Source organism: Arachis duranensis, chromosome 10 (assembly GCF_000817695.3).
Source record: "Arachis duranensis cultivar V14167 chromosome 10, aradu.V14167.gnm2.J7QH, whole genome shotgun sequence".
In the NCBI taxonomy this organism is placed as follows: Eukaryota; Viridiplantae; Streptophyta; class Magnoliopsida; order Fabales; family Fabaceae; genus Arachis; species Arachis duranensis.
Window position 1 is genome coordinate 102,872,682 of NC_029781.3, and position 26,621 is coordinate 102,899,302.

At 33.0% G+C, this 26,621-nt stretch overlaps 6 protein-coding genes across 6 annotated transcripts in view; 3 read left to right on the plus strand and 3 right to left on the minus strand.

The window, feature by feature from the left end:
* The first annotated feature begins 822 nt into the window (after positions 1–822).
* Positions 823–2,657, plus strand: LOC107471591 (F-box/kelch-repeat protein At3g27150-like). Its single transcript, XM_016091084.3, has 2 exons — positions 823–986; positions 1,260–2,657. Exon 2 carries the CDS (start codon positions 1,304–1,306, stop codon positions 2,525–2,527), a length of 1,224 nt encoding a protein of 407 aa, XP_015946570.1. The 5' UTR covers positions 823–986; positions 1,260–1,303; the 3' UTR covers positions 2,528–2,657.
* Positions 2,658–4,176: 1,519 nt separating this feature from the next.
* LOC107471594 (SWI/SNF complex component SNF12 homolog) lies at positions 4,177–6,777 on the plus strand. The gene is made up of 3 exons (XM_052255735.1): positions 4,177–4,396; positions 4,577–6,084; positions 6,314–6,777. The coding sequence occupies exons 2-3, from the start codon at positions 4,630–4,632 to the stop codon at positions 6,509–6,511; spliced, it is 1,653 nt and encodes a 550-aa protein (XP_052111695.1). The 5' UTR covers positions 4,177–4,396; positions 4,577–4,629; the 3' UTR covers positions 6,512–6,777.
* Positions 6,778–7,606: 829 nt separating this feature from the next.
* On the minus strand, positions 7,607–10,835 carry LOC107471599 (uncharacterized). Its single transcript, XM_016091092.3, has 6 exons — positions 10,576–10,835; positions 9,608–9,743; positions 9,264–9,348; positions 9,109–9,156; positions 8,218–8,318; positions 7,607–8,136 (listed from the first exon to the last, which is right to left on the minus strand). Exons 1-6 carry the CDS (start codon positions 10,715–10,717, stop codon positions 7,998–8,000), a joined length of 651 nt encoding a protein of 216 aa, XP_015946578.1. The 5' UTR covers positions 10,718–10,835; the 3' UTR covers positions 7,607–7,997.
* Positions 10,836–12,017: 1,182 nt separating this feature from the next.
* Positions 12,018–18,233, minus strand: LOC107471598 (uncharacterized). Its single transcript, XM_016091090.3, has 10 exons — positions 18,013–18,233; positions 16,517–16,699; positions 16,101–16,283; positions 15,518–15,823; positions 15,174–15,424; positions 14,829–15,041; positions 14,651–14,743; positions 14,471–14,572; positions 14,030–14,386; positions 12,018–12,530 (listed from the first exon to the last, which is right to left on the minus strand). The coding sequence occupies exons 2-10, from the start codon at positions 16,695–16,697 to the stop codon at positions 12,432–12,434; spliced, it is 1,785 nt and encodes a 594-aa protein (XP_015946576.1). The 5' UTR covers positions 16,698–16,699; positions 18,013–18,233; the 3' UTR covers positions 12,018–12,431.
* A 1,299-nt stretch (positions 18,234–19,532) lies between these two features.
* LOC107471602 (mitochondrial import receptor subunit TOM20) overlaps positions 19,533–26,621 on the minus strand; it is a 24,788-nt gene continuing 17,699 nt past the window's right edge. The window contains exons 2-7 of the mRNA XM_016091096.3: positions 23,061–23,204; positions 22,800–22,878; positions 22,430–22,599; positions 22,286–22,333; positions 21,209–21,304; positions 19,533–19,980 (exon numbers count right to left, since the gene is read on the minus strand). Coding sequence (XP_015946582.1) covers positions 19,840–19,980; positions 21,209–21,304; positions 22,286–22,333; positions 22,430–22,599; positions 22,800–22,878; positions 23,061–23,159 — 633 coding nt within the window. The 5' untranslated portion in view covers positions 23,160–23,204 and the 3' untranslated portion in view covers positions 19,533–19,839. The remainder of the gene's footprint in view (positions 19,981–21,208; positions 21,305–22,285; positions 22,334–22,429; positions 22,600–22,799; positions 22,879–23,060; positions 23,205–26,621) is intronic.
* The window catches only part of LOC107471593 (uncharacterized), a 3,866-nt gene continuing 402 nt past the window's right edge, over positions 23,158–26,621 (plus strand). The window contains exons 1-8 of the mRNA XM_052255736.1: positions 23,158–23,235; positions 24,510–24,780; positions 24,894–24,993; positions 25,448–25,569; positions 25,674–25,758; positions 25,850–25,952; positions 26,286–26,366; positions 26,498–26,608. Coding sequence (XP_052111696.1) covers positions 23,158–23,235; positions 24,510–24,780; positions 24,894–24,993; positions 25,448–25,569; positions 25,674–25,758; positions 25,850–25,952; positions 26,286–26,366; positions 26,498–26,608 — 951 coding nt within the window. The remainder of the gene's footprint in view (positions 23,236–24,509; positions 24,781–24,893; positions 24,994–25,447; positions 25,570–25,673; positions 25,759–25,849; positions 25,953–26,285; positions 26,367–26,497; positions 26,609–26,621) is intronic.

Sequence of the window (26,621 nt, forward strand, 5' to 3'; positions counted from 1 at the left end):
ATTTTTATCACATATATTTTAAAAAAAATATTTTATTATTTTTAACATTTTAACATAAAAGTTACTTAATTATAAAATTAAAATTAATATAAAAATTTAATTAAAAATATATAAAAATCTAATTAAAAATTTAATAAAATTATAAAAACAAACAAAGTAGTTACTCACTTAACATTTAATGCATAGTATTTTTATTTTATTTTATTTTATTTTTCCCTTTTGATTCTCATGTTTGGAGTGATGAAGCTACCTAGGAAGCTCTCATTAGTGTCTCCCTCTTTACTAAAAAGCCCTTGGTGTTTTTTTTTTTAAATAAAAAAATGGAAATATGCATGTTGGTAGTGGCCATGATGGTGATGCAGGTGCTAATTAAAATATTGATTCTCTTGAGTGTATTTTAAATTTTAATCTTCAAACACATGTCAAAGTGTACTAACTTCAATTCACCATATATATGGAGGGTGTCTCTCTCTATCTTGGATCTCCTCTCTTCTCAGATTATTAATGGCTTCTTATTCTCTCTTTTTTTCTCCATCTTTCTCACTAGGATAATACTTCCTCCTCCAACGTCTCTTTTATAAGTTTTAATTACACAACATGTTTCTGTAACGCTTTTCTTCCATTTAATCCTTTCTTTGACTTGGTCTTTTTTCTCTCTCTCTTTTTTTTTTTAATTTATCACTATATATGTGTGCCTTGTCTTGTTTGTTTCATATGTCCCCTCTTGCACTTTTTTTTTTCTATTGGGTTCTGCAAATCTGAATGAATATGCTTAAACCCTTGTAATGTTCATAGCTCCACTATCTTTTTTTTTATTTTTTTTTATTTTCACATTCTGAGTTCTGCAAATCTGAATGAATATGCATATGCATAAACTTTTTGATAACCCAAAAAACACAAAAAATATTTGTGCGTTAATCTCTGATGTGGTTCAACCCATCATCTGATGAAAGCTTCCTAATTTTTCTTGCTTGGGATTTTCCTAGGTAAGCATTTATTTTATTTTATTTTATTTTATTTTATTTTTTGTAACATAAATTTAGAGATCTCTATTCTAAAATCTTAAATATCCATTAAGAAAAATATATTCATATCCATTATATCTCATTTCTGAAACTAACAAAACATTCTTTGTTTCTTGAAAGTGACATCACTTCACTTCAGTTACATCAATTCGTTACTTCTCCTTCTTAAATTTTAATCTTGTATTTATATATAATTGACCTGTTTTTTCTTTTTTCTTTTTTTGTTTTTTTCAGTTTCAGATAGTTGTCAAAAATTCAGAAAGAAAAAGAAATTGGTTATGTCGAACAGGAAAGCGTTTCCTGCGTGGAGCTTTATTGGCGACATTTGCTTGTGTCGCCATAATCCGTCATCAGAAAAGATGAGGATTCTTGAATTGTCACACTCTAGTGGCAACGGTTCTACTTCTTCCTCAGACGAAAAATCTCAGGATGCAGATTATTTTGACTATAAGATTCCATGTCTAAGCGATGAGCTTGAGACCTTGATTCTTGCAAGATTACCGATAACAGAACACTGGAAGTTCTGTTGTATGAACAAGCAGTTCCTCTCATTCCTAAAAACCGGTGAAGTCTTCAGAATCCGGCGAGAGATCGGGTTGAAGGAACCGGTTGTTTTCATCGCGAGCGATGAAAGCAACTGGTGGTCCTTCAACTCCAGTTTTACCTCCTTCAAGAAGATTCCAGTGATTCCATCAGACTACAGTTTTGATTTTGGCGACAAGGAGTCCTTCGCCGCCGGGACTAATCTGTTCGTCTCCGGTAAGGAGATCGACGGCACGGTTGTTTGGGGATTTGAACTGGCTACGAACAAATGGTTCAAGGCGCCTAAAATGATTAATCCGAGATGCCTTTTCGCCTCGGCGACGAAAGGAATATTTGCTTATATTGCAGGTGGTTTGGAGACCACAACTTGCCAGGAAGTTCTCAGCTCTGCTGAGAAATACAACTCCGAGAGCCGGTCCTGGGAGCGGCTCCCGGAGATGAAACAAAAGAGAAAGTTTTGTTCCGGTTGTTACATGGACAACCGGTTTTATGTTCTTGGAGGGCGGGATGAGTATGATAACGATCTTGTTTCCGGGGAATTTTTCGATCAGGGGAAAAATACCTGGATCTTGATTCCCGGAATGCTTAAAGACATTCCTCTTCCGAGTTCCCGGTCGCCGCCGTTGGTGGCGGTTGCGAACAACGAGCTTTACACGCTGGACGCTTCTTCGAATGAACTGAAGGTGTATGTGAAGGAAAGTAATTCATGGAAAACATTGGGGCCGGTGCCGGTGAGAGCTGATACACGAGGAGGATGGGGTGTGGCGTTTAAGTCTCTGGGGAATGAGCTCCTTGTTATTGGTGGTGCTACTGCTTCTTCTTCTTCTTCGGGTTGCGCTTTCACTATTTACACTTGCTGCCCTGATCCAAGAATTGAGAAATTGAAGTGGACGAGAATTGTATGTGGCAGCACAAATCTGAATCCTTTTATTCGCAATTGTGCTGTGATGTTAGCTTGAAAGGTTGAATTTGGTTCAAGATTCTGATGCTCTTTGATCATTGTTTCTAGGGAAACTAATGTAAGGAAGTATAATAATTGCTTTAAAAGCCAAAGAATCAGATAATAAGATTCAACCTTCTAATTCTAAACCTACCTGCCTTTTATTTTATTTTTCATAGTTTCATGTATTCACCAATTTGTTCACGTAGGGCATGGCGTACTAATTCACAATTCATTTGGGTTCCGGAATCCTCTGATATGCCTCTGGAATTCTCATGTGTCATATATTTGACAAGGTAGCATGTTGTTAGGTACCTGAACCTGTTTCAGGGCTAAGAGAATTGTGTAAATATGGTTGTACTGCCTAGTAACCTCTAGTGTGACTGTGTGACCATTTTTTGAAGAGTGTTCATGCATTCACTAGGACATCACTTCGAACAATCAAGCTATCTTATAATGCATAATGTTTTAAAAAGCAAATTGGAGGTAGAACTAACGAAATTTGAATAGGAGTCTAAAATGAATTTAAGTTGCTAAGGCTGCGTTTGTTTATAGAGGTAGGGACACAAAGATACAAAATTGTGTTTGATAGAAAAGATATGGAAAGAGATAATGTGTTCAGAGATATTGAATTAATGTATCCATTCTGATAGGAAAGACACGGAGATACTAACAAAAGACATAACTTATTTTTCATTTTTTTATTATTCTTATTAACTTTTTATAATTATATTTTTATTATTATATTTTTCATCTCAAATTTTTTGAATGAAAAAAATGAGAATAAATTGGATTTTCATAATTTATTCTAGTTTATCATCAAACAGAATATAAAAATATAAAATTTTGTGTCTCTGCCTGTCAGTATCTTATCTTGTCCCATTCTCAATATTTTATTCTATCCTGTTCAGCCTAAAGGATGATGGAATAAGAGTTAAATTAGGCAACAATTTATTAAAGAAATGATTGCCATTTTTTGTCTCACAATATTTTTTTTTCTCATAATATTTTCCATCCAAATAACTAAAAAAATTAATCTGTGGTGAATATAAATTCTATTTAAAAATAAGTCGGATGAATAAATTGACTACTTAATCCATTTAAATTTATTGAATAATTTGTATTTATTGCAGCTAAATAAGGTAGAGACTTTTTATCAAATAATTTAAATAATATTGATAAAAAATCATTAAAAATGTGGTTAAAAGATTTTCTTATTTAAAAAACACAATCCATTATGATTTTTTTCTTTCATATTTCTATTTTAAAAACGGTATCCAACACAATATTAATACTTGAATGCAATTTATTCTATGATAATAAGAATTTAATTGATATTTTAGTAGTAGAAATATTTTATACAGTTATCTAATTATATCTATTATTTTAGATTATCATTATACTGTCAATATAAGAAATAATTATTTTTCGTCGTATTTGTTTACATGGACCGGACAATGAGACAGAGATAATATACAAAATTGTGTTTAACAGATAAAACATAAATAAAAATATTATATCTATAGATATTGAATTAGTATATTTTGTGTTTAATTTTCAGAAATAAAGCCGTCTTTAACGTAATATTACTTAATTGGTTACGGATAAAACTGTGGTGTATCAAAATTAAATTTGAATAATAAATTCAAAACTTTTAATAAGCAGAATAGCTAACGACATCGTTTTAGAGGAAGCGTTAATCACTGACTGAGCTTTGACCTCGGAATTCGGCGATTCTCGCAACCCAAACCTCCATATTCACCTTCCTTCTTCCTTCTCTCCCTCCACGGTTACGTCTCTCTGATGGTCCTTCTGTTTTCTTCCGTCTACTACCCACTGCATCAACACTAGTCTCCTTTTCACTGGATCCTCCTAATCCCAGATCGAGGTAAACCCTAAACCCTACTCTATTCCTTAAATAATCTCATTTTGGAACCCAAATCCACGACTTATGTGCTAATTCATGATTTTTATACTTTTAATTCGGTCTGTATACACGCCCACCGTGTTCCCATTTAAGATCAACTCTTGAATTTTGGATTTTTTTTTTCTTTTGGTTTTGGTTTAGGTCTTTTTCTTAGCGCTTTTTCTGTAGACTGGTTGACTAGGTTTTAGATAGTGATGTCGACCAACAACAATAATAATCCTTCTAAGGGTATTGGGGCTCCGTCGTCGTCGGCTTCCTTTGGAAATTCGGCAATGCCCTCCCCCGGAAACCCTGGTTTCTCACAATCCCAAGCACAAGCACAGCTTGCTGCTGGTTTTCAAGGGCAGTTCCCAATGTCCCAAGCACACGCCATTGCTCAAGCTCAGTCCAAAGCAGCTCAAGCTCATGCTGCCCAAGCAGCTGTTCATGCTCAATTCCAGGCTCACTTGCAGGCTCAGAGTTTGGCTTTAAATCAAGGCCAGTCTGTTGGTTTGGGGAATTTGGGGGTGTCATCGCCGTCAGTGTCTACACCTGGCAATATGAGTGGTAAAAGGATCCCATTGAAACCCCCTATTCGCCCTGTAGGGTATTCTCCTCCAAACACATTCTCGCCTCTAAGACCGATGGAACTAACGCCTGCTGCTCGAAGGAAGAAACAGAAGGTCCCTGAGAAGCAACTTCAGGATAAAGTAGCTGCTATCTTGCCAGAGTCTGCTCTGTATACTCAGCTTCTTGAGTTTGAGTCTCGGGTTGATGCTGCGCTTGCTAGGAAGAAGGTTGACATCCAGGAAGCGCTTAAAAATCCACCTTGTATTCAGAAGACTCTTCGCATATATGTCTTCAACACTTTTAATAATCAAATTCGCACAATTCCTAATAAGCCAAATGCCGAGCCACCTACTTGGACATTGAAGATAGTTGGGAGGATATTGGAAGATGGCGTAGACCCTGATCAGCCTGGGGTAGTGCAGAAGTCGTCTCCGTTGTATCCAAAGTTCTCAGCTTTCTTCAAGAGAGTAACGATTTCTTTGGATCAGAGACTGTATCCCGATAACCACATTATTCAGTGGGAGAATTCTCGATCTTCTGCTCCTCAGGAAGGTTTTGAAGTAAAGAGGAAAGGGGACAAGGAATTTACGGCAACAATACGGTTGGAAATGAATTATGTCCCCGAGAAATTTAAGCTTTCACCAGCATTGACTGAGGTTCTTGGTATTGAGGTTGATACTCGTCCTAGAATTATTGCTGCAATATGGCATTATGTAAAGGCCAGGAAGTTGCAAAATCCAAGTGATCCTTCTTTCTTTCACTGTGATCAGCCTCTGCAGAAAGTATTTGGTGAAGATAAGATGAAATTTACTATGGTTTCACAGAAAATATCACACCATTTGTTTCCTCCACAGCCTGTACTTTTGGAGCATAAGATCAAGCTCTCGGGAAATTGTCCAACTGGAACTGCTTGTTATGATGTAACTGTTGATGTTCCATTTCCTATTCAGAGGGAGTTGTCTGTACTATTGGCCAATGTGGAGAAGAACAAAGAGATTGAGCTATGTGATGAATCGATATGTGGGATCATTAGAAAAATCCACGAGCACCGTAGGAGACGAGCATTCTTTCTTCTGATCTATCTCTTGTCTAGTGTTTTGGTATCTGCCAATTTAATTTGTTTACTTTATCTATCTGCATTTCTCTTCTATGATGTTAGACATGGTAATGATTGACCTAAAGATATTACTTTAGAATGATGTATAGTCTATTAATCAATAATTTAAAAAATTGTCAAGTGAATGATGTGTGACAAAACTATGACTATTATTTAGTTGGACTTATCTAGCCATTGGGATGTTTCATTTCACTTCATTTTCAAATGGCTAGAATGCAAAAGGTGCTTTTCCTTCTGTTCATAAGCAAGTTATCAATCTTCATGACATTTTCCTTCCGCAATGTGAATACAAAAAGTTCAACATGATATTTTACATGCTGTTTGACAACTTGGACAGGGTCGAAGATGCTGTTATTAGGTATTTGAATCGCAAACCGGCATCAGGGAGCGACGCACCAGGAAGCACATGATGCCAGCAGTATCAGGTTTAATTAATCATTCTTCCATTTTGGCGACACATGTGAAGATGTATTTTGGGAATTTTCGAAGTAGCTAGCTTTCCATGCAGCTGGAACCAATGCTGCACCTTTTGTAATGCAATATATGTTGTATGAGTCAGTCTGAGAACAAATAGTTGCAGTGATGCTAATTGTCCTATCATGAAAAAAATGGTATCGTTCCCGATTCACTGTTTGCAGTTCAGTTTGGTGGAATGTTATTTTTCTAAAAGCACCAATATGATGAAACAGCCAGACTTTGAAAAGGGGGTGTGGCCTGAAGAACCATAACTATTTGTTGCTTGTTTCTTGACACGAGGATGGAAGTAAGCCAAATCGAATTTGTGTTTGGTATAACTTGAGCTTGGATCCTAGAATTTAGATCATCTCGTTGGCAGGCTTAATTTTAAGATTTTAGCTCAGGTTACCAAAATTCCATATGGTTCAAATTGGTGAAGTTTTTCTAAATTAAAGAAGTGGGTAAAGTGAAAAAGTTAAAAAGTTTAATCATTTTTAAAATCAAGTTAGTAAAGTTCGATAAAAATTATAAATTCAATGGTGATTAATTTTTTACTTTATTCATTTGTTGTTCACTTTGCATAGTTTTGTTCTGTTTACATCAAAAGAGCTGAAACGTTTAGGTACAAATTGTCACATCATCTATTAGTGGTTAAATTGAACCCTTCTCTCTGCAATAATACAAATAATTTAAAAGTCCAAAACAAATTTCATGAAAATAATAATATTAATAATAATCGGATGCACCACTAAATATCTATTAATTCTTATATGATAATCTTTAAGTTAACTTAAAATCCAAAAAGTCTAATATAATATAACTTGGTTCTTTTCCAACATGCCTGCTATGGGATATAATTTTTCCAACATCATCACTAGTAAAAAAGCAGAGCAATGATCTGCTTGAGAGTTGAGCCCGAGTGTAAGCTAGATCTCAGGTTGTTCTTACATACGATAATTACATGAGTTACATTGCGTACATATTTAAAGAACTGCAGCAGTCCATGCTTCAACAAATAAGTAATGCAAGTTTTACGTCACAAAAAGCAATTTAAATAACGATAACTGATCATTTTCCATTTGTTTTACACCCAGTTTGATCTACTATCATCCAATCTAACTTTCATGTCACAGCAATACTGATACTTGGTTGAATATTGCACTTTTACAAGATAAGAAACATACGTAAAAAAACTAAAATCTTGATCAATGAACTTACCAAACTATTGATTTGTCAGGCGTTTTTATTCAAAAGATTGCCACACTAGATCATTTTCTCAGGTGCTGAGATCACCACAAACCAGTGATGCTGGGAAGTTCAATATTTAAAGAGAAAAAAAAAAAAAACACAAAAAGGGGACAAATTTTACTAGTTTTGAACCTAAGCTTACTCCATCAAAGCAATACCAATGTAACAAAACTAGTGCCAGGAAGGGGAATATTACTGGAGAACTTGGATCAAAATGCGATTGTTTATACAGTACGACCCATTCTTCGTTAAGAATGCGTTCATTGCTTGAGTCCTCGACGGGAAACGTACTGTGGCCATTCTATTGAGCTCTGAGGAGTCAGGTTTAAGTCTGAAAATGCAGGAACCCTATTATTTCGGGAGAATGATTACATTTAACATAAAATGAATTTATAAAGTAGATGACATTAACCTTGTAAAGATATTGACGGAGGAATGATCGAATTCACAACCAGACAGTATGCGTTCTATATCCACAAACTGCGCATTCCTTGGAATTCCTTGAATTAGAATCTATCAAATTTAAGAAACACTTAAATAAGAATGGTGGTTCAAGAGAAGTCTACATAAAACAGAAAGCAGATAATTAATTCTGACGACAACTTCACCACCATAAAAAAGATCCACTAAAAATTTCACTTACTAAAAGCAAAAATTAGGCTTAAATATATTTTTAATCCCTATGAAGTCATAAGGACAGATTATTTTTGGTTTACTCCCTTTAAAATTACTCTTCCTCATTTTTTCAGTATGTTTTCGTTCTTAATCACTAATCAGCAGAATGATACCTGTAAGAATCAAAAGGAGATTCTTAAAATATTTATAAGCTCAAAGAAAAAAAAAATTACCTTTATAAGTACTGAATGCTATTCTATAACATTTACAGGGGGCCAAATTACAGAATGGCAACGAATTAAAAACATAATATTAAGGGGAAAAGAAAAGAAGTAAAAAATGAAGGATAAGAACTAAATTAAACTAATCTAATTATGAAGTTTGCTATATCGGACTCACACCTTCGCTATATTAGCAAATACGAATACAATCATGTGCTGTAAAGCGGGAGAAAACAGTGGGAGTGCAAATGATATATTTTAACAACAATGCAGTTACGTGCATGATCATTAGTAAGATGTGATGATTCAAGCAGCTCCGGCTTGGTCATGAATCTTGACGGTTCCATGTTGTATGAAGGGCTGTTTATTTGTATTGCTAACATACGAGAACCCATCATCAAAACATAACTACTTTCTAATATTTCTGGAAACCAGATAAGCAAAGACAAAAACACAATTATACTTACAGTTTTTCCATTATAGGGAGTTACAATATCCCATTCTTCACGATTGACCTGATGCCGACGAAAAGAACAAAAAGTAAATCAACATTTTTCCAAGCATAGCCAAATATATAATAATCATTTTCCCCCTTGCCAAGGCTACACGCAGAGCAGCATACCCTTTCCAATTTGTACAAGCGACCCTTCCTATTAATCATCCTTACAGCTTCATCCATGGCATTATGAGAAGGGAATTGCACCATCCTGGTGATAACAAAAAATTCAATCTGAAAGTAATAAAATACTCATGAAATGTAACGGGAAAACATTGGAATGGACCTTTGCCTTTCCCTTCTATTCATCCGAAATCAATTTAATCACTTTGATGGGCAATAATTGCATCCAAACATAACATGATTTCACATAATTTTAGCCCACTGTTTATCCAAACATGTCTATGGCAAAAATGCTAAATCTTTAACAATTCCCCTAAATCAAGACTTAAGAAGATGGAATACATTACATTGCACGTGGAATAAAGCTCCGGGTGTATTCCATTTTAACATCCTCCAAAGTCAAATTTAAACCTTCGAGGAAGTTAATGACATCTGTTTTCAGTGTATTTTTATGAATGCCAAGCATCCTACCATATGCCAACCCTAAGAAGAACAAGTGAAAGGAGCACAGTCATCATCTAAGAATCAATAACAGGTATTCATAAGGCACATTGCAAGCACTTATAGGATTAACTGATAAAGCATGTCAACGAACATCAATGGAAATTACCACCTATCAAATTTGTGTACAACTACATGCTTTTATGATTCTCAAACGGTCAAACCTATAAACTCTTGGAATGTATGTTTTAGCAATTTACATGCTCAAATGCATGAGGGTAAACATACAAGTTCCTATCAATTCCCATTTTTCCTATTTGAGGGTAAATATTAAAAAAAAGTAAATGTCCTTTTCAACACTGACCATTTATCCAAAGGAAACAGTCCTCCACAATTCAAAAATCCCTACCCAGTCGCCAACCGTTCAATTCATTGGTCTAAGCACACATCGACAGGCCACCATTTACCATTTGGACCAATTACTTGAATAATTGGGGCTGATTAGGAATTCTCAAATTGTGAAGGGTCGTTTTGTTCTTCGGACAAATGCTCAGCACCGGAAAGGGTATTTACTCTATCAAAAACAAGGAACCTCCTAATACTAATACTAATACTAATACAAATACAAACTATAACTTCTACTATTGCAGCTGGTGTACGGTTTTCAAACAATATTATCATATTTCTGGGAATCAATCTTGGGGAAACTTAAAAACCTAGGGCACAATTCTCGGTAATGTGAAAGGATTTTGGCAAACCACACGCCCCCTAACGAAATACATAACCCTAGAATTATATGAGAAATGAATGATACTAACCAACAGAAATTGAACACAATTGAAATGCCATGAAGGAATTGAATAAAACGGTTTACCTGTATTCGCATTTTCTAGGAATGGATTTGTTGGATTGTGTGGCGGCGGCACAGTTCCAGTAGAGAAGCACCTGAGCTGCTGCTGACTGAAGATTGGAAGGGCATGACCTCTCTTCAGAGCAGCTCTAACAACGCCATTCATCTTCAATGGAAGTAAGACGTTCGAATCCAAACAAGTCAAAGGAAAATGTAGGGCTCTCTACAAGTGAAGTGAAGGGAAGTGAGGGGAATTGAGTTGCTGCTAAAAGAATGGGCTTGATGAGTTTCCTCAATGGCCCATGATTTATACAAAAAAATCTTAGTTGAAGGACCATGTATTTGTAAGATTAATTTACTCAACTAATAAAATATATTCACAATACAATTTTGCTATATGTAAAAATTTATGTACTATATATAAATATTTATGTGTTATATACAACAATTTTTATACTATATTGATAAGTTTATATTATGTGTACAAAATTTTTGCATTTTGCTATATTAATAAATTTTTGTGCAACATAAATTTCCGTCTAAAAATAGGGGTGAGCACGGATCGATTTGGTTCGGGTTCATCGTAAAATTAAAACCGAATCGATCAAAATGTAATTGGTTCGATTTGATTCGAATTTGTATTTTTTTTGTATATATACCCAAACCAAACCAAACCGATTAAGAATGGATTGGTTCAGTTCGGGTAATTAGGTACCCGATCACTTTAAAATTCATAAAAAAAAGAAAACCAAATTTTTATCTTAAAAATTCAACAAGTACAATAAACATGTAACATCAATAGAAATAATCCAAACATATTAAATACCAAATATATTAAAAATAAATTCATTAAAATCCAAATATATTAATAGTAAATAATCTTTGTCTAATAAAAAAGTCATATATATATTTTTTATTTTTTTATTTAATTAATAGATGATCGAGTTCGCATTCGGTTAGACCCGATTACCCGTTAGTTCCAAAACTAATTTAATTGGTTCGGATTCAAATGGGTAACTAGGTACCCGCTACCCATAGTCACCCCTGTACAGAAGCACAAAAAAAAAGAAATGATAACGTGCGTGCGTGTTTTTTTTTTTTTCAGCTGAACTTATGCCAACTTAGTTAAACTTAATTATAAAAATGCTTGTACATATAATATCACCGATAAATATAATTATCGTAGGAGCTTTTGCGTAATTAGCTGATTTATTACAGCTTTTTTTGCATGTGAGGATAAAAATACGTAAAACCGAAAACTAAAAGAATAGCACTCGTCTTATATTCATTAATTCATATATCAAACAAAACTATTTTACAAGTTACAACCACAACAAAATCTAAATTCATACAAAAGAATATGAAAGTGTTGCGCATAAGTTAGAGTACAGTGTTACCAAAAGACTAAACAAGAAAAACAATCAATGCATCCAATCTAACCAAGTATTGTGAATCAAAAGCATGGAAACATCAAAGACAGATCACAAGTCTGTAAAGTTATGAATCATACAACCATATTGCTTGTGAGTACTAAACTATATAAACGTAGGTATATGTAATACACACTTTTTAACATAGGTATATACAATTTGTTAATAGTGACACCTCTAAGGACCAACCTTTATCATGAAGGCCAAATGGAGCACACGCAGTCCATTCACAACAAAAACAGAGGAGGAAATAAAATATATTAACATAGCATGGAGGAGTTTCCTTACCATCCTAGACGAAGAATTCAAGTGACTATTATAGTTAATTTGGTTTACAAGTTGAACATGTATCTTATAAATTGCAACTTTAAATTCATAACGGTAAAATAAAACCCAAGTACATGTACTAAACATCTACTTAGTGTGTTGCAAACCGATTCTTTTGAGATATTAAAGTGCTTCATTATTAGAATTGCTCCCTTCTGATGACGATGTTGCCGATCTCCTTGCATCCAAACGTGGAGTAGACTCACTCCCAACATCATCAGGCTGAAAAAAAGATTAACAGATACATCATTTGGAAGAATAATTGGAAACGGAATAAAGCAATAAATAACATAATGTGTTCATGATAGATTATATGAATTTAAATTTTTATTTATTTACAACATTGTCTCTTCATGCAGTTAACTAGCTTTGCGGTTTACCTGTTTGACACCGGTCCCCCTCTCCCTTACTAACTTCGATAAATAGAAATAAAATACCAAAAACATTATCCATTTATGAAATAATGCTGAAGCACAGGGAAACTTGTTAACAGTGATTATATACATCAAAATAAGCGAAAATCAGTCATGATGTAAAAGCACATCCCTATTAGGAAGTTTAGAGTTTCAAAGAAATTAACTAATGAGAAGTTTAAGAGAGAAAAAGACGTGTGCTTTCCTGGTATGTCTAGGAAGGATTTAAAAATAATAGGAACTAACAAAAAGGATTACTCATATAATATCTGCAATAAGTGACAAGGAATTTGCTTCCTACTCCACAGATTTTTGTTAAACAATGGTCACAATTTCCAAGTATGTCATTTACTATTTCAATTAGTTGCTAACTAAAAAGAAAATCTAAGTAGGGATTTCCACCAGCAAAAGGAACATCAAGATGCCTGTGATCAAAATGTGAATTAGTAAGAATGATGCACACTTAGTAAAGCAGTAAAGCTAAATCTTGGTCCTCAACCTCCACTAATATTAATAGCCAAATGCCAAATGAGTAAGATACACTCAAATTTAAAACAAATATGAACAACACAGAATCCACCACTTCATGAAGGAAAGCAATATTGAATAATATCCAGACGCTTGGGACCAGTTTCATTGTGCTTTTGTTCTCCCTTCTAATCAAACCACTTTAGACTGGAGAGTCGTTTTTTTTTTTTTGCTAGTTGCAAAGGCAATTATTACTCAATCGTTAAAAGTATACACAATTGTTAAGGAAAATCTTACAATAAAGGAAGGGTTGGACCTGAAATCAACTATGACTAATTTGGGATTGATTGTTAATAATTGATTGGAGCTTGAGGGATGATTTATATAAAGTATGCATGTAATAAAATTATATTGGCTATTCTGTAGTATAAATTGAAGAGTAGAAATTCTTCATGGTTGGTAGGTGGATTCAGTTCAACAGAATCTGATCCTTTAAGGACTGAGGATTGCTTAGCTTTCTGCCCATCTGACAATTCTAGTGATCCTGGGGGAGTTCTTTTTTTTCCAGGAAGTCCTCAATCAAGTCTACCTATGGATCTGGTCTTAAACTATTCATACAAAACTATACTTCTACATATGGTAGTGTAACAGAAGCCTGAACTGCTTAAATGATTTGACAACCCTGAACAAGCACCTACACCTTATTACAACTTACAAGGCCAAAGCAACCATGCTATGTGGAGATAACCAAGGAAATCTTAACCAAGAAATGCAATCAAACTATTACCACTCAAACAATCTAATTCATGGAGTCATAGTTAGTATTGAGAATCTATGTACCTCTATTTCAGAAGGAAAATAGCCCGCCAATTCTTCAGGAATCTTTCCTTCTTTTGATATTATGTATGCCTTGATTACGTTTGTTAAACCTTGAACCTTTATCTCCAATTGAGTCATCCGATGCCGTAAATTTGTGTAAGTTGGGGAAGAAGATCCAGCAACATCAGATGAAGGCACGACAATGCCAGTAAGTCGACTCCTCCTAACATTCCTGAATGTATTAGTAGGAGCTGCTCCCATGCCCATACATCGTACTCTACCAGAGTGCTCAGGCCCCAATACTTTACCAACAGCATCATCAGGTGACACTTGAGATTCATGAATATTTGATTGTTTCATATTCAATTTAATTTGTTCCTATAATCATGGAATGTTCAAAATAAGTGAATATAAAACTGTAGGATTTAAATGTTAAGATGTAAGAAGTCATTATCTGCTTACCACTACAGCTCTTGCCTCATCATTCACAAATGATCCATTCTTTCTCTTGTGAGTTTCAATGTACATCCTTGCTCGACTAGGAGCTTCTCCAGTTTCTAGCAACTAAGCAGGAAACAATGTAAATAAATCAAATTAGAAATTTAACTTTCGTAAAACCACAAATTATGATAGCGTAGCTACCAATTCATGCCTTCGTCTTGAGTTAGGTTTAGCTCCACAAGTATGTGGAATAGTTTGCTTGCTTCGATTTTCTTTATTTTTTCTGCAAAGCTTCTATAAACAAAATATTAGTATACTTGATAATAATCCAATATTCAGTTGCAACAATAATCAACTCATGAAAATACTTGAATTTTACCATTGTTGAAGGTTTTAGACGGTAATCAACAAAAGCAGTCCACTGATCTCTTTGAATGCCCACTGGCACATTTTCAACAATTTCATCTCTACTCTGGGCTGGGTCATAAAACTCATTCCATATCCTTTGTCTACTTGTTGCCCATTTCTTCGCTATACTTTGATTGCAATATCTATAAGCAATGCTTTCAGAAGTCCTAAAATAAAATCGAGGCTTTTGACAAAAAGAAAAATACAAAAACAAAAGGTTGTTCTATTATCAATTTATGTAGTCCAATAATAACATACATAAAATATACATAAAACACACACACACACTCTATATATATATATATATCACCTTTACCTTAATGAGTGTATCAAAGCACTTATCCTTATATGTCTTAGGCATGCCTGTTTTTCCCAACCACTTTTCAAAACTAATTGGAAAGAGATTACAGTTTGCTGCCAATATTCCACAGTATCCAGCAAGTAAACCTTGTGCTTGACCATATGCTGAACCCTGATCATCAAACTCTACAATAATCCGCTCCCCTCTAGGCAGATTGCTAACTTCCTTAACCTTGATCTTGATTTTCTTATGAACGTTTTCAGAGTCTTAAGAGAAAAACAAGAAATATTCTACTCAACCAAAATGAGGGACAAACAAATTGGGTCAAAAAGTTAATAATAAATGCAAATAATATATACCTATTATCTCTACGTTCCAACCTACTGTAGACTCACGACCAACAGAGCGTCCACGTGCAACCTTTGAATCAGTAGGTTGATCTAACGCATGTTGTGGGTCTTCATTAGCTGGAAAACAGTTTACAGGAGTCTGAACAGGTGATAAGGGGACCTGATCTGGTGCTATGGGAGTTGGAACTGATGGTAAGGGAGCCTGATCTGGTCTCAAAGAATGGGATGGAGCTTTCGCCATAGGAGGAGGACCATCACTTTGCTGTTGAGTAGCTAACCTCAATGAACTTCGCAAACGTTTAACCTGGGCCATGGCTACATATTAACATGAAAGCAATAAAATAAAGATTAGATATTATATAAATCATATGTCAAAACATACAGATAAGATACATAAATCAAACAACCTTAGTTTTAATTATGTGAAACTATTACCACCAAATAAAGCACCATCTTAATTATTTTTTACTCAGATACATGTACTCACCATAAGCGCCAAAGAATTGATGTAATTGCTCTTGGTATGAATAAAGATACGATACACTAATGTAGATTTTTTACATATATATGTAATTTGAATCAGAAGGCAGACCTGATGCTTGTTGCAAGGCTTCATTAGCTGGCGAGGAATTTGTAGGAGCCTGAACTGGTGGCATCGGAACCTGATCTGGTCTCAAATAACGGGTTGGAACTTTTGTTGTGGAAGCAGGAACACCACCATGCTGTTGAGATGCTAACTTCAACGAACTTCGCAAACGTTTTCTCTTTGCCATGACTGCATATTAACATGAAAGCAATAATGATTAAAAATTATCTAATTACATGTCTAAAACATACAGATAAGATGTATAAATGAAACAACCTTGGTTTTAACTACGTGAAACTATTACCAGTTTACAACCAACTAAAGCACCATGTTAGTTTTTATATTCAGACAGATGTGCATCTACTTTAAGTACACTAAGTAGATTTTGTACATATATATGTAATTTGAATCAGAAGGCAGACCTGTTGCTTGTTGCGTGGCTTCATTAGCTGGCAAGGAGTTTGTAGGAGCCTGAACTGGTGGCAATGGAACCTGATCTGGTCTCAAATAACGGGTTGGAGCTTTTGTTGTGGAAGCAAGAACATCACCATGCTGTTGAGATGCTAACCTCAATGAACTTCGCAAACGTTTTCTCTTTGCCATAACTGCATATTAACATGAAACCAATAATGATTAGAAATTATCTAATCGCATGTCTAAACATACAGATAAGATGTATAAATGAAACAATCTTGGTTTTAACTATGTGAAACTATTACCAGTTTACAACTAACTAAAGCACCATGTTAATTTTTATAATCAGACATATGTGCATCTACTGGTAAGTTAATAGCTGCATTATCCTCATCTGCATCATAATTCAAATTGCTTTCTAGCTACTTGCATGCACTCATTATAAAGGCCAAAATACTTAAGTTTTTGCTCTTGATGTGAGTTCAGATACAATACATTAATGTCGATTTTGTACACACATATGTAACACAATTGTACAATAGAAACATACAACAATAATTTCAAATTATTATTACCAAGCTGCCTAAATAGGGAATGGATATTATTACTCCTATTTTGATAATGTTTTATAAATTCATACAAACAAACAATGCCAAAAAATCATGTGATCATGAGTGGAGTGGCATTATAAAAAATAAGTGACAATATCATTTCCCGCCTAAATATTATTGTAAATGTTTAAACATCCATTTCTAATCTTTCTGTTTTCAAAAATCACTATATTTTTCCTCTCTCACACCACCAATATTGCCATTGCCAACCCCCATGCCAGACTCCAACCAACCAACCAACCTTGCCATCGGTGTCGCCCTTCCCGCCCTTCCGAGATTGAACAACCGCCAGAAGTTAACACTATACACGCCCAGAAACAATGCTGCTTCTGCATCACATGACCCACTGCTCCGACCGGCGTTTCACCCACGACCAGCAAAGACTCATTCTGTACAACCCTTAGTATCCATGACAGAAACCAAAAATAACTCCCCACTCTTTCTACCCATGGCAACAACAGGAGAAAGACAATCTTTGGAATCCATGCTCTGATACCGAATTTATGAAATCGGCAGAGACAAAAAAGAGTAGAGTGAGAATTTGAAGAGAATGATTTGTATAACTTGAGGAAGATACTCCTCGGTACTGAGCTTATATCCAGTGAGCACTAAATATTTACACTCAAATACAATCACTATTAACGAAAACAATCTGCTGAGATCCAGAGAGTGTTTGGCATTTTTAGGATTCGAAGATTCGGAAAAATGAAAACAATGATGTGCTAATGGATCACTAACTTGTATTGAGCTAAACCAAGGGGAACCTTGTGCTAAATGTCATTTACATTTTCTGCAATTATTCTTACTCAAACTACAGATAAACCCACACCATCAGAGACAGGTTTCTAGCTAAGAATTGGAAGGAATAACCAAAGTAAACTAAGATCGCTTACCGCGAAACGAAAATCAAAGTAAGAACTGAATGAAGCTTGTGGATGGAAAAACTGAGAGTATTGATTGATAGCGTCGTTGTTGAGAAATTCAATCGCCACCTCAGAAAACACCGTCGAAGACGAAGAGTATGGTTCTGCAGAAAGCTGAAGGGTTTCAAAAAAGTGAAAAACTGCTATTTTACTTCCAGATTGACTCCCACTCCCGGCTTTTCTTTTTTCTTTTCCCCCCAACTTTTTGTCGTTAAATCAATTTACAATTTCGGCTAATTTCAAATTCATACACATTTTATTAATAAAAATGTGAATTAGTATCTTTATTAATTTCATTATTTACGTTTATATAGTTAACCTAAATATTTTGGAAACAAATTTCCAACAAATTGCATTTTTAAAAAATGCGACTCCAACAAATTCACTTTTCAAAAATAAAATAAAGAGAAAAGGACAAATCCATCGTAATTTTTCTATCTGCGAACATTTAAGTTCTTGAGGATTTAAAAATACATTTAAGTCCTTGACCTCTTCAAAATCTGGATATATCGATCTTTTAGTCTAATTTGTTCAATTTTAAAAATTCTCTCACGTATGCATTCGTATCAATCAAGTTAGTACAACGTGAGTCACGTTTGATTTTTACGTTGAGTCTGATAGACCCAAGTGAACATAAGGAATCAATATGTCTAAGTTTTGAAAAGGTCAGAAATTTAAATGTATTTTCAAATTTTCGAGAACTTAAATATTTGCAGATCAAAAAAGTCAAAGATCTATTTATCTTTTTCTCTAAAATAAAAATACTCACTTTGACCAAGTTTGTTTACCAGGACACCAAAAGAGGAATATAAAAATACAAAATTATATTTTACAAATGAGATATAAATAGCGAACGAGTTATAGTTAAAATGACATAATCTCCTCGTACTAACTTAGAAGTCACAGATTCAAACTTCACTACTAACTTTAGAAAAAAAAATGAGATATAAATATAAATGTCGTATACAAAAATACTAAATTAGTATATTTTATGTTACAAAAATACTAACAAGTGACACATTATTTTTTCATTTATTATTTCTATTAATTTTTTATAATTATATATTTTATCATTCTATTTTTTTCCTAAAATTTTTGTATGAAAAAAAATAATAAATTAAACTTTCATAATTTATTATTTTTATATTTAATTTATCAATAAATATAATACAAAAACATTATACAGTCTTACTGAATATAAAGCCTACGTCATAGACAACTTAGCCCATCGTAAAACTCCCATTTATGATATAGCAGATTTCATAAGTCGATAAATTATTGCTTTATCTTTTTAGCCCAGCATTTTCCTCATAATGATAATCCAAATTGGATCAAAGAGAGGAGGAAATCCAGTATCGACAATGATAACATGTTTTCACCTCTACTTCCATAACGTGAGTAGTGAGTTGTTATATAATAATTGTTAGTTTTGTTCTTGATGTGTTGGTGAATAATAATATTTCACAGCGACAAAAATTTGTTATGACATCTAAAAAATAAGATAAAGTTAAAATTAAAATTGCTATAACACGAAGGTTTTGCAACAGCTCTCCTTAAAAATGTGGGTTTTGCAAGAACTTGGTAGAAATATGAATTTGGAATTACTATAGAACGATCTGAGCCTGACATATTTAGCTAGCTAATCAACTCTAGCAGACTCATAAAACTTCATATGATGGAATATGGAAACGGTTATACAGAAAAAAACATTGCTACTGTCAAAAATTAAATAATAGGCCATGATCCAATTCTAATGGGAATCTCCGATAAATAACGCATCAGATCTCACTCAAATCACTACCCTCGTCGTGGAGGCGGTGGTGGAGGAGGAGGCAAGTTCGACTTCGCAAACCCCACCCATGCAACAATGCCAACAGCCAGAATAATCCATCCAAATATGTCATACTTCAGATCACTGCTCTTCTTTTTCTTTTGAGTCTAAAATAAAATAAACAAATTAGGCGACAAATGAGTAACAATCATATATGAAGGAGAGTTTAAAAACAGATTAGCATACTTTCTTGAATTCACGTAGCACACGAATTAAGACATCATGCAGATTTTAAGAAATAAGCAAATTCTAAGGTCCAGGCAGAAAACAGACTTGGATTTAGAAGAAAGTCAAGAGCTGAGTTAATAGAAGATTAGTTACTTATTTATATAAATAATGGAAAATGTAAATAGTTAGTCCCAAGCTTGGACAAAAAGAGGAGGATCATGTTAAGTAGTCAAAAACAAATGTAAAGGTTGTTACATTTTTTGTGACATTGATCGGAGATAGTCATTTTAATAAATGAATAATAAAATTAATAAATAAACATATATTTCCCTTTCAGGTTGCACATTCACAAGGTCATTAAACCAATCTATCTCAAACCCACAGGCCACAAATACGCTAGTGAGGGAACCACAATCCATATAAAATCAAGATAAATTTGGTGGAGTCATGTATAGAACCCATGAACTCGGTTGTTATGGACCCAAAGGAAGTGAACGAGACTAGGAAGGGAAAATCAGTTTTAGTTGAAGAGAAGAGACAAGATTGACAGAGAATTCGTTCAAAATTTTGGATGGAACAGGACCATTAGGGGAGTGATAGCCTCTCAAATGATACTCGTATCTTCCTGTCGCATTTTCTTATATTCAATAACACACTCACAGAGGTAATTCAGCTACTTTGCTTCTACCTCCATTCCTTCTCTAATTCTCTACCATATCTTCACTAGCTTACTTATTTCAACTATATATTCTGCTGCTACTGTTCTGTCCTACTCATACTGCTATAGGTTCTCACATCATTCTATACACTTAAGACACAGTTCCTCTTCTTCCAATAAGAAATGAATTTATCATATGATGAAATCAAGACTTTGGAAACACCAATTTTCAAGAAAGAGGGGCAATAAAGGCCAAACAGTAGCTCCCTTAACAGCCCACAGAAAAGGCTACACATACATCCTTACCATCAGAGAATAATTTCATATACAAAAGAACATTTGAATTTAAGTTATTAAATCTCAGTTTCAAAAATATGAAAACAAAAGGGGGGAAAATTCCATTTAACACCTTACAACATATGTGTGCAATAAGTCAAGCAATCATAGATTTGCATTGAGTACCAAATGCTAATACAGAATATTACCCATGGAAACTTCTAATGATTTACCTTGGTACCAGCAGAAGTAGAAGCTCCAGTTGATCCAGTTGACTGCTGCTGAGCAAAGCCACCATGCTTATGGATTTCTACATGCAGCTCAGGAGCCTTGAAAAACGATGTTAGTTATTGAAGTGATCCAGTAATTAGCCAACCAGAGAATTTTACATGAGCATGTTATTAATGAAAAGGATAAACACACATCACCAAGAAAGATAACATACAAATAAAGAAAATAATTAACCTCCAAAAGCACGGAAAGCTGGGAGAAATCCAACAAGGAACACCTCAAACAATAACTCAATTACTTTGTGAACCAGATGAAGAGACCCAATACTCACACCAAAACAAGTATTAAAAAGAAAGGAGTGCAGTATTCTACCAGTATACATATTCTCAATCGACCACTGTGTTCTATATGGTTTAAATTGAATATGTTGAGGATCCTAAGATTCATGAGTCAGGCATGTCTTTACAGAGTTATCAATAATCCAAAAGTCAACACACAGTCTCATACTATCATGGATAACTGCAGATTTCAGGATCATTTTACAAGATTCAACAGCAACTTAGTTTGTTGCAATGTTAGGCAAACAAACCACAGCACTCAATATATGAGTATTCGCTCTCGAGGATTATAGATACACCATTGATGTAATATGACGCTTTCAGATATTATAAATGGATGGAAAAAAAATTATTGAAAATTTTCTAGCTAATCTATGGTGGAATTGAAGGCGCAGAAACGAGTTCATCTTTCAAGAGAAGCCACTGGATATGTTTAGCACTATGCTACGTTTTCATTCTTGCTGCAAAATCCAGGCTTCATTGGTCAGGAAGGGTATGACAACTTTCTCAGTCTCTTATCCTAGAAGATGGTTGGGTTAAAGTCAATGTTGATGGGAGTCTGAACAAGGAAGCCAAGACTGGGGGTTGTGGTATCTTGACCCAGTACCATGTGGGCATCTGTAAAGGGTCTTTTTCTTCAAACGCAGGAGAACTGGATAACTATTATTGAACTTCGTGCCACTTCCAACAAGTAAAGCAGATAAAATAGAAACAAACAAAATATTATAATGCGGTGAATACCTTGGCAGCCACTTCCAATGATTTGTGGTATAGTTCATTGCTAGGATCCTATATAGACAATGGAAAACCTTCATTATTCAAATCATTTTCATAAGCACATTACTCCCCAATCACATAGTAAAGTTAACCGAACAAAGAACGGACCTCATCAACAGCTTGCTGGAAGTACTCAGCTGCCTTATCGAAATAAACTTTCGCTTCATCACGGTCAGGAATTAAGAATGCTTGAGAGGTGTGAGCATTTCCCAGGCACCAGAGAGTATCATGCTTCTTGGGATTAACCACAAGAGCCTCCTCCAGCTTGGAAATAGCATCTGCACTCCCAGCGAGACATCCATAATCAAAGTTCAATACAAAGGTCTAAACCACATTCTTACCATTTACAAATTCAATTGGAAAAAAAAAATCTAGTTGTAGCAGAGTAACATGAGTTAGATGGATATACTTTGATTCGGATCATGTAATCCCGAAAAAAAAATCATTTATTCGCCAAAAAAATGAGCAAAGAATTTACCTTCGGTCATTTTCTTAGTTTCGGGAAAAGTCTGAAATTGTGACAACTCTAACAAAGCTCCGCCCCATCTTGTCAAGTTCTACACATATTATCAGATGATAAACACACTAAAGGAGACAATTTTTTTTTCTATATAAATTACGGTCCTTAAGTATCACAAGAATTGCAACCACATCTAAATAAACACATAAAAGACATTTCAAAGTTTTAATTAACAGAAAAGTATTGAAAATTAAGAAGACGAAGAAGAGAACAACTGACGTCGGCATCGAGAGGGTTCTTGGCGTATTCAGCTTCGGCAGTTTTACGGGCGTGCTCGAAGAACAAAAGGCGATCGAACTCGTTCTGCTGCAAATCCATGGCGCCTCTCTCTGTGTCGCGCACTTGTGTTTTGTACTTGCTTAGGGTTTTGGGTTTTTCAGTTACTTATGTGCGTGTATGTGGTGAAGTCACAACCAAGTAAGGGAAAGATTCCTGTCGTTCTCGTTTGTTTTTGTTTATTTATTATTTTTCACGAGAGAGAAAAGTAGAAAAAAAAAATGAATATCCAACTCGCCCTGATAATCTTTATCTTTATAGTAATACAAATAGGGAGTCAATTTGCTGACGTGGCGCTCATACGTTAAGTCTGGGAGTTTATTTGCTTACGTGTCGTGACTATAAATTTTTAGATTTATATTTATAAATTATAAATTATTATTTGCTTAAGTTGTTATTTTCAAATTTTAAGTTTGGGTTGTTTTACATAGGTTGTTATTTTTTAAATTTTAAATTATTTTATTTGTTTGGGTTATTTTAGTTAGGTTGTTATTTTTTAAATTTCAAATTATTTTATTTAAATTGTTATTTTTTTAATTTTATTTAGATTTTACTTAGGTTGTTCTTTTTATATTATAACACTATTTTTTAAATATCTGTTAATTCTTTTTAGCATTATTTTTTAAAATTTTAATTTTTTTTAAATTGCAGCTACATAAATTTTTTTAAAGAAATTTAGAGTTTTAAAAAAATTTACGTTAATTATTCTTCGATTGTTACGTACTAATATTATTATATTATTATATTATTATAAAGATTTACGTTATGTTAGAATTTTTAAATTATAATTTGTTTAAGTTGTTATTTTTAAAATTTAAGTTTTGGTTGTTTTCTCAAATTATTTTATTTAAGTTGTTATTTTTTAAATTTTAGATTGTTGTACTTAGGTTGTTATTTTTTACATTTTAAATTATTTTACTTAGATGGTTCTTTTTTATATTTTAACACTATTTTTTAAAAATCTGTTAATTCTTTTTAGCATTATTTTTTTAAAATTTTGTTGATTTTTTTAAAATTGCAGCTAAATAAATTCTTTTAAAAAAATTTAGAGTTTTAAAAAAATTTACGTTAATTATACTTCAGTTGTTACATACTAATATTACTATAAAGATTTACGTTAATTTAGAATTTTTAAATTATTATTTGTTTAGGTTGTTATTTTCAAATTTTAAGTTTGGGTTGTTTTACTCAATTTGTTACTTTTTAAATTTTAAATTAAAGTCAACCAAATTTAAAAAAATTTAGTTGTGATGAAACTATAAAAGTATAAGTTATGAGAGATGTAAAGCACCACAATTTAAAGTATATCAATCCCTTTCTTTTCATATATCCAAAATCTCTCTACTTATCCCTTTCTAATCATTTTTTTTTTTTTTTGTTCATTAATTCTAGGGAGGAAAAATACACGCCTCAGTTAAGAAGGCTTTTGTGTCTCGATTCGTGAATTTGCTGGAGGAAGGAATATCTTACCAAATAAGATATTTTGGTGTTGGACTCAATAAGGGTTACTTCAAGACTACACATCATGAATACGTGGTTAATTTAAACCAACGTACTGATGTGCACAGACTTCCAGAATCGTCGAGTATCCCACGATATGGATTTAAGTTTGTGAGTTTTGACACTCTCAATACTCCTGGGTATGATTGCACCTATTTAGTTGGTAAGTTTATTATTTTAGAAAAAGTATAATTATTTATTTTATTGATAATTTATTCTGCGTTTTTTTTTAACAAATTTATTGACAATAATTTTTTTTATTTTAAATCATTTCAGATGTTGTTGGATATCTTGCTGGAATTGGGAATGCGAAGACTCTTGAAAAGGATGGCAAATCTACCAAATATACTGTTATCGAATTAGAGATTGATGATGGGTAATTATCTATTTATTTTTATAAATATATAAATTTTACTAATCTCATCTTTTTAAATTATTATTTTAACTTATTTTATTATAAATATTTTTATTAATATTAATAAGTAACAAATGTATCTTAACTAACATTAAGCTTAGTTAAAATGTTCTAGATTCAAAGCCACCGTTTTTAAACGTCTAATTATTTAAATTTAAATTTTTTTAAAAAAAATCACTTCGGATTGATTTAAAAAAAAAAGATTCAAATTTAAAAAAAAATAATAAAAAGCATTCTTTCCGCGGTTTATTTGTTACAAATTTAAAATAATTAATTAATTATTAATTTTTTAAATTGTATTTGATATTTTAATTTTATTATTAAATTTTAAATTTTAAAAATATAAAATATATATAATTTGATATTATTTTATTGGTAGTTACTTTTTTAACATTAAACATTCTATTTGATATAGAAAAATAATGGAGTGTGCACTTCTTGGCAACTATGTACATGAATTAAATACTTTTCTGGGATCTGACTGTAAGGATGGAGCTGTTGTCGTCTTACAGTTTGTTAGAGTGAAGTTATTTAACGGTAATATTTATCCATATTTTTTTAACAATATATTTTTATATGTGAGCTTTTACTTATTGTTTATGTGAATTTTTACTCATTTTGTATTAAAATAAATTTTTCAGAAAAGATTGTTTTACAAAATTCCATGTATGGCACAAAGATGTTCTTCAATCTTGAAGATACAACTGTCATCCAATTTAAAAATAGGTGGGTATTTTCTTTTTAATTCTTTAGTTCCATACTACGTGTGTGTTATCTAACATAATTTTTTTTTATTTTATTTATCTAACTTTGTAAGATTTGAAGAATCTAGAGGTAATATTGGCAGAATTTCAAATGAGGCTGCATTCTTAAAAATTTATCAAGGCAAAACCATCGAACAGTTAAAAGAATTCGATACGGTAATTTTCTTTTTTTAAAAAAATTGAGAAAAAAATAATTAAAATTCGTTGTACATAGATTATTTTTGTTTATTCATCTTATTTATTTAAAAAATTCACCAAATTTAGGGAATTTAAATCATTTTTTTTTCCAGAATTCTATTTGTATTGTCTTGGATACTATAAGTCATATTATGGATACTCCAGACTGGTGGTACGGCCAATGTGAATGCAACAGGTCCACATATGCTTTTACAAAAACTTTCAAATTTTCTATTAAAAATTAATTTATTTTTTGCTTTCTTGGTCATTAGTAGTATCTAATTTATAAATAATAATTAATTATAATTTTAGGAATTTGACTACACCGGTAGTTTGCTTCCAATTTCAAAAACATCCTCAATCATTGAAGGGGAGAAAGTAAAAGGTGCTAAGGTATTTGTTCAAAAAATAATTTTTTTTGTTTGTTCTCTCAAAATTAGAAATTAATTTTTTTATAATTAATAATTAATTATAAAATCAAAGGTTAGAAAGAATTCTTTAATTTAACGTGGTATTTTGTACAGAATTTGTTGCTTGAATTCTCCAATGAAGTTGCTGCCAATGATAAATCCGAATTGTTGGAAAATGCTATTACACCAACTAAGCGATTATGCTCGGAGTCGGAAGAATCGAAGGTAGAAGGTGATA